Raw genomic sequence first — 12,899 nt, forward strand, 5'->3', positions numbered from 1 at the left:
TAGTCTAACATCTAGTAGTCACACATGACTCCAACCTACAGGGTTCAGTTAAGAAGCTTGTGGAAGCTTGTCCATTTTGCTGCTGTCTTTTAATGTTCATTCAGTACAACAAAGCATTAGCGGCTCATTCTTCAGCATGGGTGATCCCTACGCTTGCCTGGGCCCTGTTGCTGTTTGCCTGTGGCCAGGGTGCTGGAAATTGCTACAGGACTGGTTGCGAGTGGGAAAGCTGTTCTCACCAACAGCATCTTCCTGAAGAGCTCCTGAAGAGGAGAGGCATTCTGGGGTCTGGGGCAGAGTCCTGCTTATGAACCTTGGAGAGGGCAGAGAAGGCACTTTGTGGAGAAACTGCTGGGGGAGTCACCAAACGCAGAGGAGTCAGTGGGACTCCCTAGTGCAGAGCTAACAAGCCCCACAGTGGGACCCCACTGGGCTCCCCTCAAACAATACTGCCCAGGAGCTCCTTACTCAGCAGCTCATACCTGATTAGCAAAAGGGGGAAACTATGGGTCTGATGCAGTTGAAATAATAATTTTCCAGCCTGCTCTACCAGACATACCTGTAAGGGAACATTTTGTATCTAGCAAAGGGGATGCTCCTACTATTGTGCTAACACAGGGCAGGAGACAGCCTGCAAACAACATACGATCAACCCACTTTCATGCCTTGCAGTAGGGGAAGAGAATTAACGCCTGGGCAGAAGTGCTCAGGATTACCTGCTATTAATAGTCTTTGGGAGAGCAATATAAAAGCACAAATGAAATAGAGCAAAAACGTGAGTGGGGATGCCGAAGATGGGACAAGGCATCTGCAGGCATCCTCTTCTACTTGGTTCCTTTGAGGAAAAGAGAGAAGGAAATTAGTAAGATGGCTCCAGGCCCAGCACACAGGACATGGGTTTCAGCAGGAGCTGCCCTGTTCCCTGTGGCTGCAGCTGCCAGGCACTGCTGCCACTCAGGGCGCATGAAGGAGACCATGCATGCTTCCTGGCCTCGCTACGCAGCACCAGCGAGGCTTCTCCCTGCTGCTCCTTGGCTGGACCCAGCCCAGGGCTGGTTCTGTATCACAGCACACGTCCTGGTCACTGCATGGACCTGGCAACCCCAGTCTTGCCACTGGTGATACTGCCGATGCAGGGACGCTTGGAGGGGTTGGACCTGTATTGCACCCCCTCTGCCCCCAAAGACCCATGGGTTTCCTCCCAGCCCACTGAGCTAACACCACCCTGCCCTGGGCCCAGGTGACTGACTTGGAGGTGGCCACCCTGCCACCRTGACTGTCCTGAGCCACTCACCTTTCTCAGCATCCAGCTTGAGAAAATCCACCCCGGAAAAGATCATCTCCTCTGGCTCCATGGTTCTGGGCACAGCTGCAGGGGACACAAAGCACTTCGGCATTGGGACAACAAAGGCATGCTGCCCTGTGCCACCCTCTCTGCTGCTGCCATGCTGGTGGCCTGTATTGCTGCTACTGCGGTCACTGCAAAGGGCCCTTCTGCCCTTCGAGGATTCCCTTGCCAGCACGGCCAAGCCATGAAGCACAGCTCAAGCTCAGCCGAACGCTGACATGGTGGAATCGAGCGCGTGCCAAGGGGCAGGCTGAGCAATGCAGTGGAAGAGGAAAGCAAGGACTCTCTTGAATGTTTTCCCCTGCCTGTAAAAGCAGGGGCCTTTCTACTCTGTTTTGAGGGGCTTCATTGGGACTTCAGATAACCTCAGACCTCAAACCAGAGATGGGAGGGGCAGGACTCAGGGCCTTAGCTCCAGCTGCAACTAGGCAAGGGCTAAAACCCCCGTTCCTATGTTTTTCAGGGTCCCCTTCAGAGAGTGGCTGTAACACAATGGCACTGCATGGTGTGGTGGTGCTGAAGGGGCAGGGAAGGGCCAGCCCCCATGGCATGTCCTCAGGGTGGGCCCCACAGGCACAAAGGTGGCAGGTTGCTGCTGCCTCTGGGAACCTCTTCCTTTGCTGGCCACCTGTGCCACCTCACCCTGGGGCACCTAGGCTCTCCCTAATGGGGCACTGCCTGATCCTGCAATGCACTGAGCAGCTCAAGTGGTGCTGGGCACCCTCTCAGCTCCTGGCTGGTTCTGCTCCTTACTGAGCTCAAGAGAAACCAGGGACTGTGATTGGAGGTGCTGCTTGTTCCTCTCCTCCTTCCCCACCCTGGTGACCTACCAGGGCAATCCAGCTTTTCCCGAGTCTCAGTGCCCTCAATCCTGGTGCCATTTTTGTAGGAGCACCAGCAGTAGCCTGTGCTGGCATCGCACTGCTTGGGAAGGTAGTCTCCATTCTCATCGCACTGGGGGCGGAAGCGACCCAGATGGACACCACCAAAACTGGCCTCCACCTGGCACTTAGTTTGCACTAGGGCAATAAAAACAAACAGAATACACCATGAGCACCTCGGGCCATCTACTGCCCAGGAGCCTTACAGCATCGCTCAGCCCAGAGGATGGTCCTGCCAACAACTGGCCAAAGGATGCATCACCCAACAGGGTTTCGGAAACGCTGGRCCAGCCCCTTGACGCTACACCAGCAGGGAAGCAACTGGAAAATGCTTGTTTTGGAAACAAACAAAATCCTAACTTCATTGGAACAGCTGCCTTATTGGGATTTCTCCTGGGAAAACCCATTTACCCTAATGATAGCAAACAGTAACGACTCTACTTAAGGGAGACCACATCAACATGAATTTTGTTAAGTGGGGTTGGTCGGACCAGGGCTAGGGAACCAATTGATGTGAAGTTCTGGGCACTGAGCTTTTATCCAGAAGCAGCTAAATAAAATTTAAAAGGAGGAAGAACAAACCCCACCCCAGGGATTTTTTTTTTTTTTTTTTTTTAAAGCTCTCCCTCTAACCAAAGATAGAGGATTTGAAGTGGTGGTCTGTTTTTCCAGATGTTCACTCTTTTCCAACACTTCTGTATCTGCTCGCAGATAACAGGCAGCACCTCCATGGCTGGCCCTTTCTGGGACCGTGGGTTTTCCTTCAGGAAGTCCTGGTTGACCTCAGCCTCAGTCCAACAAACAAACAGCTCCTCTACAAAGCCCCAAGGGCTGTTCCTTTCCCTATGAGTTTGGCTTTATTGGTGCAGATCAGAGGCACCAAAGGTGCTGAAGACCAGCACTGCTGTCAGCCTTGCTGTTAAGGCTGGCATTTCAATACCTCTGCAAAAGTGGAAATCCTGACAGCTGGGGAGAGCAGTTGCCTGAACTCCTCTCTCCAGCCCAGCAGTGCCCCAGATGCTGCCCTGGACCCATGCCCTGCCCTAACAGCTCCAGATGGAGGCTCCTGGCTGGAYACCAGGAGGTCCTTCCAGGAAGGAAGAGGTTCCTAACTGCTGGGCCAGAGCCTCAGTTGCCTTTGGGGTGCTCTCGTGCTGTACCCTCTTGGGATGCAATTGTTACTGAAGGGTTAGTCCTAACCCTCCCTTAATTTAGTAGCCCCCATCTGTGATACCTTTCTCCGCTGGGATCGCCTTCTTCTCATCTTTCTGGGGGGTTTTGGCCAGTTCAAACAGCAGCCACTTGTGCATCCAGGATTCAAAGGACTGCAAGAAGGGGAAACAGCACAAGGTAATCAGGAGAAAGGAGCGTGCACGATGAGGACGCGTACCCTGCTGCAAGCTCCAGCTCAGAGCAGCGACAGCCACGTGCACGTCCCCTCCCTTGGGGTGGGAGAAATGCAAGCCTGGCACAATAAGGGTTTTGCATTTCCAGGTGCAGACACACCAGTCCATCCCAAGGGAAAAGCAGGGTGCTTCTGAAAGGGGCAGGGCAGGACAGCAGCCACACACCGACCTTCCAATCTGCATCAGTCATTGACTTCTTCAGGCGCTTCAGGTTGTCCATCAGGTTGTCCTTCAGCTCTGGGAACATTTTCTTTGGGTCTGCTTGCTGCAGAGGTGACCACCAGAGCGAGACAGGGCAAAGAAAGAAGGAGGGATGGGATGAAGCTCTCATCAACCAGAGTGATATTACAGGAGTCCAGGAGCTCCCACCAGCTCTGAGACCCCAAGGGTGCAGGAGGGGAACCCCCAGTGATGCCCATCCAGCCAAGGRACAGCTCAAAGCATGGGGTCCCACTGCCTTCGGCAGCACAGAGGGTAGCTGTGGGGTGCCTGCACACCAGAGGACACAATGAGAACCTTACCAGCAGCAGGTGCTTGACTTGGTCCTCCGTTTTGTTGCTGAGGGGCCCCATGGCCTCCATAGGCTAAAGAAAATTCAAATGGGAAGAGTCAGTCCAAGGCCTGGCAGCAGGCCATGAGGCAGCAGCCAGTGCAAGGCAGGGGTGGGCACCTCTTACCATCCCTTCCGAAGAGGGGGCAAGCGGCAGGTTCCTCATGACCAGGGGCATGTTCACCATGGCCATCCGCATCTTGTTCATTGGCTTGGCACCTGCCGAGAAAGAAGCAACGGGAGGGGGATCAAGAAAAGGGACCATCCCCCTCTCCCCCAACCCTCTCCTGCACGGTCATGTTCTGCAAGACAACTCCACSGGGGGAAGGTCCCCAACAGCCCTGGGGAGCTGCCACTGCCCAGAAAGCCAGGCCCGCTCCTAGGTATCTCCCCCTGCTGCCCTTGGTTTTGGTGGTCAAGCAAGACCTGCTGCATTTCCCTGGCCACCTCCCGCCACCACCACGTGAGCTACTGACTTGGTGGCAGCTTCCTCTGCAGCGACTCCAGCTGCAGGGTCTGTGAGGTCTTGGTCAGCTTGTTGATCTGCCCGCTCTGCTGGTAGACAAAGTAGACGGTCACGGCCTGGCTGGCGATCAGCAGGGCCACCAGGATGGACAGCGCAGAGAAGGCGGCTTTGCGGCCAAACGCAGATCTGCAAGACATGAGGGAGGGAGCTCAGGCCCCACTCTGGTCTCCTGGAAGCTGGAAATGTTCACTAAACTCTGCCGTAAGGGTGCTGAGGCAGAGATGTGGGAACTGCGTTCCCGGTGCTTCGCCCAACCTTTACGTCAATAACCCAAGCACGGGGATTTCCAATTAACACCCCGAGGAGGTGGCGCCACAGGCTGTAGGAAACACACTTGTACTCTTCAATCTCTGCCCCACGAAATCCTCAYGCTAGCCTATGGACCACCCTAAATAACCTCCATCAACTCTGCAGCCAAACAAAGGCACTTTTCAAGCACCACCAGCTCCGGCAGGCCAGTGGGGGAGCAGGCGCTGGCTGCCGGCAGCATGCAGAAGTGAAATTTCAGTGTTAAGGTTACTTCTGCACATTCAGGGGAACCGAAACCTGCTTGGCGTAGGTGGGACACGCACAGAGGGGGCAGCCAGAAGCGCATGGGCACAGGAGCACGGCAGCGGCCACAGGCTGAGTGCCAGCGTGCTGCAAGGGGGTTTCAGGACACGTCACACGGCTGTGGGGACAGCAGCCCAGCTGGGGCACCCCCTTCTGCTGGAGCCCCTCAGCACAGGGTGCAACCAGCTGGGAAAGACCGTGGGTCCCCACAGGCAGAGGACATATCCCAAGGGATGCCGGCTTGTACGTACTTTTAAAAAGTAAAGAGAAGGCACATGAACAAGGCACCCCACTGCCATCCAAAGCAAAACTCATGCAAAAGAGGTCCCGCGGCTGCATAAGGGTGAAGCAGGTACCTGGCCAGCAACACACACAGGTGCCAAGGCAGACTTGGCACTTCTTCGCATGCCGCCGGCAGCGGCAAGGTCCCAAGCACACGAGTGGGGCTGGCCACGCAGGCGCTGGCAGGTCTTTGACCTGAGCCTGCTGGCAGCGAGACTACAAATTGCAAACAGGTGCCGAAGAAATGCAAACAGAGGAAGGAAGCACCAGGCTCTCAGGAGCCAAATTCAACCTGGCAGGGGTGGGGGAACAGATCGGTTCGCTTGGGAGGGGCCTACGCAGCTCCACAGGTGGCAGCAGCAGCACTTGGCAGTGGCTCAGGAGCACCTGATGCCAGAGCAATGGGAAAATCCTTACGGTCCCCTCCTACTCCCTGTCCGTGCAATCTGACTCCCTTTCTCTTGCTCTTTTCTTCTGTGCAAGGATTTTTTTTGAGCAGTGTGTCCTATGGGCTCATTCGATTTGCCTGTTCTATTAATCAGAACTGATAGATGCTTTTTTCCTCCAGAAAATAAGAGAGTTAAAAATAGCACTTTGGGGCAGATTCTCTGACGCGCTTTCAAGCTCTCTGCCCTGGCAGAGCGGTCTCAGAAGCCGCCTTTCCCCAGGGAAGCGCCAGGAAAGGCAGCGCCCAGAGGAGCCTCGGGCTGGCTCCGCCGCTGCAGGATCCAGCCTTGCCGCCGGCTCGTCTGCCCGGCTACTCCTGATGTCAGCAGTTCCCAGGCGCCTGATTGGCTGGGGTGCTTGTCCCTCCCCTCCCCCCCAGGGTGGAGGAAGGTGGCTGGGAGATAAGAGATGACCCTGGGAGATAGGGGATGACCGGGAATGGGGAGCAGCCCTACATCGCCGGGGGTCCCCGTGTCCATGCCATGCCCACAGCCACCCCATGGCCACCCCTGTGCTCTGCAGCTACGCCATGTCCCCTCGGCCCCATAGCCACACCGAGCCCCCTTTGACCCAACTGGACCGCATCTGGCTGCGCAGCCACGCCAAGCCCTCCTTGGCCCAACTTGCCTCCTTCCACCCCATAGCCACGCCATGCTCTGCTCAGCCCAACTGTGCCCCATGCAGCCCCATAGGCACGCCGTGCACCCCTTGGCCCAACCATGCCCCATTCGGCCCAACCGGGCCCCATTTGGCCCAACCTGCCCCCTTCCACCCCACAGCCACGCCATGCACCCCTTGACCCAACCGGGCCCCATTCAGCCCAACCTGCCCCCTTCCACCCCATAGACCTGCCGTGCGCCCCTTGGCCCAGCCGGGCCCCATTCGGCCCAACCTGCCCCCTTCCACCCCATAGACCTGCTGTGCGCCCCTTGGCCCAACCATGCCCCATTCGGCCCAACCTGCCCCCTTCCACCCCACAGCCACGACATGTCCCCCTTGGCCCAGCTGCGCCCCACGTGGCCCCGCAACCACACACGTGCCTCCCCCCCGCACCTCTGGGGCTCGGCGACGCGCACCACGGCGCTGCCGCGGTCGGAGGTGGAGATCAGGTCCCGCTGGTCCTCGGCCATGGCTCCGCCGTGCCCGCACCGCCGCTGCCGCCGGGGAAATGGGCACCGGGGGCGCCGCGCCGGGAAATACCCCGGCCCCACCGCCCCGGGGCGCCAGGGAAAAGCCCCATTGGCTGCCGCGGGCCGCGTCGCCTGTTGCCAGGCAGACCTCCGCGCGCCAGGTCTCCGCTCCGCTGATGGCGCGCGTTCTGCCCCGGCGCCGCGGCCCCGGGCGGCCCGACCGTCGCGGGCGAGGGGCTCGGTGCCCCGCGCGGGGGTGGCATGCGGGAGGCGGGAGGCGGCAGGGTGCGCTCCCGTACGCCGCGCAGGACCCCCCRTGCAAAGGCCTGTTCCCCGCTTGCCTTTGGTGCCAGGGAAAAGCTGCTTTATTTTTATTTTATTTTATTTTTTGTGTGCAAACGTGCTGCGCTTCAAGAGGCCCCCATCTCGAGGGCTTCGGGGTCACCCTCGGGCTGGAAAATCCACATGTTGCTGCGGCGTGTTTCACYAGCACGAAGGGGTAACACTTAAAGGACTGTCAAGTGTTTTCAGGCCCTCTTGGGCACTTATCGCTTGCCATGGCCAGGGCTGGGGCCCCAAGCGCGTCAGGCAGCCCTGCCTCCACCTCGAAAAAACGAGAGGAGAAGCAGCCCCAAGAGGCAGCCGTCCGGGTTTTGCTAAGCAGTGGTGGGAGAAATGCAGCTGGGGCTCCCCGCAGGGCTGGGTGCCCCACGCTCGGGTTGCCCCCTCGCCTCCCTCACGGGGTGCCACCAGGGTCCCCCCACTGCCCGGCGCGCAGAGGAGCCTGGCGCTGCCGTCTCCAGCGTTGGGACCCAGCGTGACCTTGGTCACAGTTCAGCCAGAAGCAATAGTCTGGGTGTGACATTAAAAACCACCTGCCCGGGCATTTGCTGGCGTCACTGGTTACTAGGCAAAGCTCCGCGCTCACGGCTCGCAGCCCATAAAGTTTTAACTCGGGAGCTGGAACGAGCGCAGGAAGACTTCTTTAACTGTTAYATGAGTTTTGCTAGCTCAGCTCTAGAGCTCTTTAGCTGGCAAGGATTGAGCTGCAAAGCCGGCGGCAGCTCCAGCACGCAGCCCGGCTGCTCCCTCCCCAGCTTGCGCTCACCCTGGGGGAACAGGGGTGCCAAGGCTGGGAGCCATATGCCTGGAAAGCCCTTCAAGGTGTCCTCACCCAGCTGGCATAAATCAGGCAATGATTCCTGCYRAGTTAAATATAATGAGCCCAGCTCTGGTTTTGGGTGCAGCCTTATCCTGATCTGCCCAGATCAATCCCAGAGGCAGCACAGCAATGCCAGAGCGCTCTCCATCCTCTGCCCATTTTGTCCTCAGGGAGCCCCATTCCCCTGCTATGCTTGTCAGCCAGGCTGGGACCTGAAATTCCCCAAGCCGCGGGGATGGAGATGAGGTGACCTGGTCCAGGCTCACTCCCAGCACTTGGGTCTTGCCCTGCCAAATCTATACAGACTGGCTCATCCTCCCGGATGCACCTGGAAGTGCCACCACCGCCCCATGGCCAGGCAAACCTCCGCGTTTGCTCTGCCCAGCCCTGGGTGTCGAGGCTGCGCCTGGCACGGAGACCTTCCTGGGTGCCCACTCCCCACGTTTTCCTGTATGAATGATCTCCCCCAGACCAGGAGAGGAGCACGCCTTCACCGAGGGTAGCTGGGGAGCCCCCATGCTAGTCCCCAGCCTGCAGGTCATATGTATTTGCAGCCTTTTACTTCTAAAACAGCCGTTTGAGCTGGCGCTACAGAAACACCTCGCTTCTCTTACCTAACCTCAGTATTGAGTTTTTTCCAGGCATCCAGTCAGCTGAGAAATCAGGTTTAAGGAAAAATGAAAAAGCATTTACGGAGACTCAGGCAGAATCCCTCGGGAGCTGCTGTTTCTGGAGGAGATGCCAGTCCAGCCTGGCCCGTGCTCAGGCTCCTCAGGCCGGCTCCTGCGTGGAGCCTGCCCTGGGAGCGCTGGCGGAGGGGAGCGGCACGCCTGGCACGGCGGGAGGCATAGGCCCAGCGCTGCACACCCAGACCAGCACGACTGGAGCGACGCACCAGGGAAGCCCTGGGGATGCCCAGAACCATCTGCGTGAGCAAGACCACCTGCTGCAGGTGTCCACGGACGACGTGGATATCTGTTAGCCTTTTCCCACGTGCAGCTGCACCTCCGCGTCCCCGCTCCGCCCCTGAGCACTGGAGATCTGCGGAGCACATCCTGCCCGGGTCTTGCTCCCGTGGACAGCGAGTGCGGCGCGTTCAGGCTGGCCCCGCACCGCGTCGCAGCACGGCGTCAACACGCAAGCGAGGAACCGTGGTGGTGCGGAGATGTCCCCGCTCGGCCCCGGGGGGGACAGAGCTTCGCAGCTGCCGCACTCCGAGCTCGGCTGCAAACGCCCGTCCCCGCCAGCACCCTGCYTTGCGGGCAGCCCCAGAGGCTATTTTGAAGACAAGTCACTTCTCATGGATGCATGGTCGCAGCTGACCTCTCCGAGCAGGCRGCTGGAAAGGACCCCCAGAGCCCAGCGAGAGCCGGGCACGTTTCCGTGACTGACCTCAGTCCGAAAGGGGAACTACGGAAAGTCTTAATAGGAACTCAGCAAATGAAACCGACAGTGATTTATCTGGAAATGTGTCCAATTCTGCAAATTTGGCTATGGGGGCAGGGGGAGAAGACTCATGCTCATCCCTACACGAGCCGAAGGAGGCAGCAGGGCTGCTCCTATGTGGGGGTCACCCCCGTAATCAAGCCCAGCTCAGGGATTTTCACCACAGAATCAACCGTTTGCTCTGGATTCAGACATCTCTTTTCTATCAATTTTTCCAGTACATCACACTACACCTTTCAGCACAGGGCAGTGACGTTTGATGCGTTTTAGGTCTGTAAATCAGTTTTCCAAAGAAGTTTTCCTTTCATAGCAGCTTTCAGCCCTCCTTTTTCCCAGCTGTTTCTTCCACCTCCTCAGGGTAGTACTTGGACCCAGACAGCTGGGGTGGAAACCAAGTCCCTGCACCTCTGCAGCACACGCAAGGGCTCCAGCTGGGGTCTYGGAGGGCCTGTTCCTCTGAAGAAGCAGAAACAGAGCCTTCCCCCTCATGGCCCTGTTCAGAGGCATCCATAAATTGGCCCCAAATGTATGTTCATCACCACACTGTTGCCCCCCAGGCTTCAGATGCGCAGGAGTCAGGACAGGCACATTTTGTCCTACCCATGAAACTCTTGATAATATGGTAAATCTTGATTATAGGAGGCTGGGGAACTGGCTGTCTTTTTGAGGGGGAACCAAACCACCTTAATATCTGAGAGAAGGAGTACAGTCTTAGGGAGACTTCGTTCAGACTTGCCTGTTACACGGAGACCTTGACCCAAGCAGACAGAGCTATTATTTCAGGCGTGGAGTTGGAAATAACCCTGCGGGCATCCACGTGATGTCATTTGTTACCAAGCAAAGCCTCCGTTTCGCAGTCCTCAGCCCACAGTTCCCAGTGCGCAGCTGAAGAAACACGTATTTCTCGCTGCCTGCAACACGACGTCCTATTCTGCAGGATGGGATCAGCTCTCCTCGAGGGGCTCTGCTGCAAAGCGATTGCAGAGCAAATCCAAGTATAACCACAAAGCCACAAGATTTACCAGCAGATCCGTTCCCACCTTGTGCCTTACACCATTCGCCCATTCTCAGCAAGCCCAGAAATAGACTTTGCTTGATGATTCCAGGACAAAACTCAAACTTCCTTTTTTTGCAGGACAGAGGCAAGGAGTTTGGTTCAGACCTTTCCCTACTGCTAAGGCAGAGCCTGCTGCAGAGTGATGTCCCACTTCGTGACAGGGCAGCGAAGCACCAGCTGCCACCAGGCAGCTATCTGGGGCACATAGAACTGTGTTGCCGTGATTTATTTTTCGATCTTACSCTCAGGCAGTGCGCGTTTGGGTTTCATCATGCTGCGGGTATTGCTCTTGCAACAAAACCCAAACCCTGCAGCGACACACCACAGCTAAAGTTGCTTTGGACAGCTTGGAGCAAGGGTTCCTCTCCCTCTGTGGGGACACACAAGGACACGGGGGTCAGCGGCGGGGAGCGCAGGGCTGGGGCTGGGACGCTGCACCCCAAGCAGCTCAGGAGCACCGCTGTGCCCTCCGGCAGGGCAGGTCTTTCTTCAGGGGAGGGTTAGGTTAAACAGCACCAACCTTTCACTGCCAGCCATGCACACCCACCACCCACACGTCCTTCCTCCGTTGCATCAGTACGGCCAAGTGCAAACTCATCCAGCTGGGGAGGAATCACCACTGTTGCGGTGGGTTATTTTTGCAGGCCRGTAGATCGCTCCCGTGGCTGCACGAGACCAGACAGCCGACTTYGAAGGGCAGCAGGAAGAGGCAGCAAACGTGAAACTCTTCATTAACTGAGCGTTTGAGAGAAAGGGCGCCCATGATGAGGCACAGAGGGCAGCAGTTTCCCCGAATTCGCTCAGCACAGCAGGCAGAGAGCCCAGATGCCCTGTGCTGAGCAGTCACCCACTTCCTCATGTGTGCCGTCAAGCGGGCTTTGGCCAAAATCCCACCGAGGCCCAGAACTACGTCCGTGCTAGCCATCCAGGCAAGCCTCTCTCTCTGGAAGGCCCAGGTGATCTTCCCCTCCACCTCCCACCTACCCGGCCCCCGGGGCGCACGGTGTGTAGCCCCCTCTGAAAAGGGAACTGTCTGGCTGCCCTGTTTCTATTCCTCATTCGCCATTTCCGCCCTGGGGGGTTTCACGCCGATGCAATGCAGGGGGTCGTTCCAAAGAAGTCAGTTCAGCAGAAAACCAAAAGCAGTGTTGCTGTTAACGGCGCGGCGAGCCCACACGGCGCGGCTGGCGGGGCAGGAATGCCCTGCAGGGCAGCAGTGACGCAAGGACCGTGCAGCGGATGCGGCTGAACCTCGAGCCCTGGTGGGGACCTTCAGCMTCTCTGCATCTCGGGTGAGCCAGCGTGTCAGCTAAGACTGATTTACTGTAAGAACTTACAATTTAAGACATAAGAAGAGGTCTCCCGCCGAGCTATTTATCTGTAGCTAGAAGGGTGAAGGACCTGCGTCCTCTGACAGTAGACATGATAGAGGCAAAATGGCATCATTTAAGGAAGGAAGGAAGAATAAACACAGAAGTCTTTTCAACACTTGAAAGAACATCCTAAGCTACACAAGTGCTTTGACAGTAAGAGGCTCTCATATACAAGGCAGTCTTAAATTAGACRAAGTGTACGTGAGAGCTCTTATTAATTAGAATACAAATATGAGTAACGTAAACARATGCTAAGCACTTTTTCCTGTTATTTTACATACTGTGACTGATCAGGAAGCTGAGCTCGATTACCCGCTCAKGCTGCCTTTAGAGTTTGTATGGTTCTGGGCTACCTCACAGAATGAGCTTCTATGCCCAGAAATTCTCCTTTGACATTAACTGAGCACTTAAACTCTCAAARGTTAGTCTGAAAGATAAGCCAGTTTTAAATGTCGTTCAGAAGGCTATACGGATCATGGGTCCTGCCCTGGGTAAATGTCTTCCTTGCAATATTCAAGAACTTGATTGCATGCTCTTTGTAATGTACTGCTAATACTTAGTGGCAATGTTATTAGTAGACATGAAGTGGCTTAAAATATTAATGGGTTTAGCACCCCTTCACTTTCCCAAACCTGACTGATGTGATTTTAGTCACTTTTTAAGAGAAAGCTATTTTGTGATGCAGGCAAGGGACTTAATCCTTCCTGTGCGAGAGACTGTAATTAGAATCCTCTTACTT

At 56.6% G+C, this 12,899-nt stretch overlaps 1 protein-coding gene across 2 annotated transcripts; it reads right to left on the reverse strand.

Annotated features, from left to right (window-relative positions):
* Nucleotides 1-70: 70 nt before the first annotated feature.
* CD74 (CD74 molecule) lies at nucleotides 71-7,186 on the reverse strand. 2 transcript variants are annotated; one of them, XM_026063186.1, is made up of 9 exons: nucleotides 7,046-7,186; nucleotides 4,662-4,837; nucleotides 4,313-4,404; nucleotides 4,157-4,219; nucleotides 3,805-3,900; nucleotides 3,464-3,554; nucleotides 2,179-2,367; nucleotides 1,295-1,369; nucleotides 71-835 (listed from the first exon to the last, which is right to left on the reverse strand). In XM_026063186.1, exons 1-9 carry the CDS (start codon nucleotides 7,120-7,122, stop codon nucleotides 825-827), a joined length of 870 nt encoding a protein of 289 aa, XP_025918971.1. In that variant the 5' UTR covers nucleotides 7,123-7,186; the 3' UTR covers nucleotides 71-824. The 2 variants fall into 2 exon arrangements, with proteins under 2 accessions (XP_025918971.1, XP_025918973.1); XM_026063188.1 differs by lacking the exon at nucleotides 2,179-2,367 and having other exon boundaries at nucleotides 7,046-7,178.
* Nucleotides 7,187-12,899: the final 5,713 nt, after the last annotated feature.

The sequence above is a fragment of the Apteryx rowi genome, unplaced genomic scaffold (genome assembly GCF_003343035.1).
Source record: "Apteryx rowi isolate R43461 unplaced genomic scaffold, aptRow1 scaffold_2, whole genome shotgun sequence".
In the NCBI taxonomy this organism is placed as follows: Eukaryota; Metazoa; Chordata; class Aves; order Apterygiformes; family Apterygidae; genus Apteryx; species Apteryx rowi.

Coding starts and splice junctions, on each gene's coding strand:
- CD74 (XM_026063186.1), bottom strand. CDS start 7,122: ATGGCCGAGGACCAGCGGGACCTGATCTCCACCTCCGACCGCGGCAGC. Junction 3,901..4,156: donor AAGTCAAGCACCTGCTGCTG/GTAAGGTTCTCA, acceptor TCACCTCTGCAG/CAAGCAGACCCAAAGAAAAT. Junction 3,555..3,804: donor TGACTGATGCAGATTGGAAG/GTCGGTGTGTGG, acceptor CCCTTCTTGCAG/TCCTTTGAATCCTGGATGCA.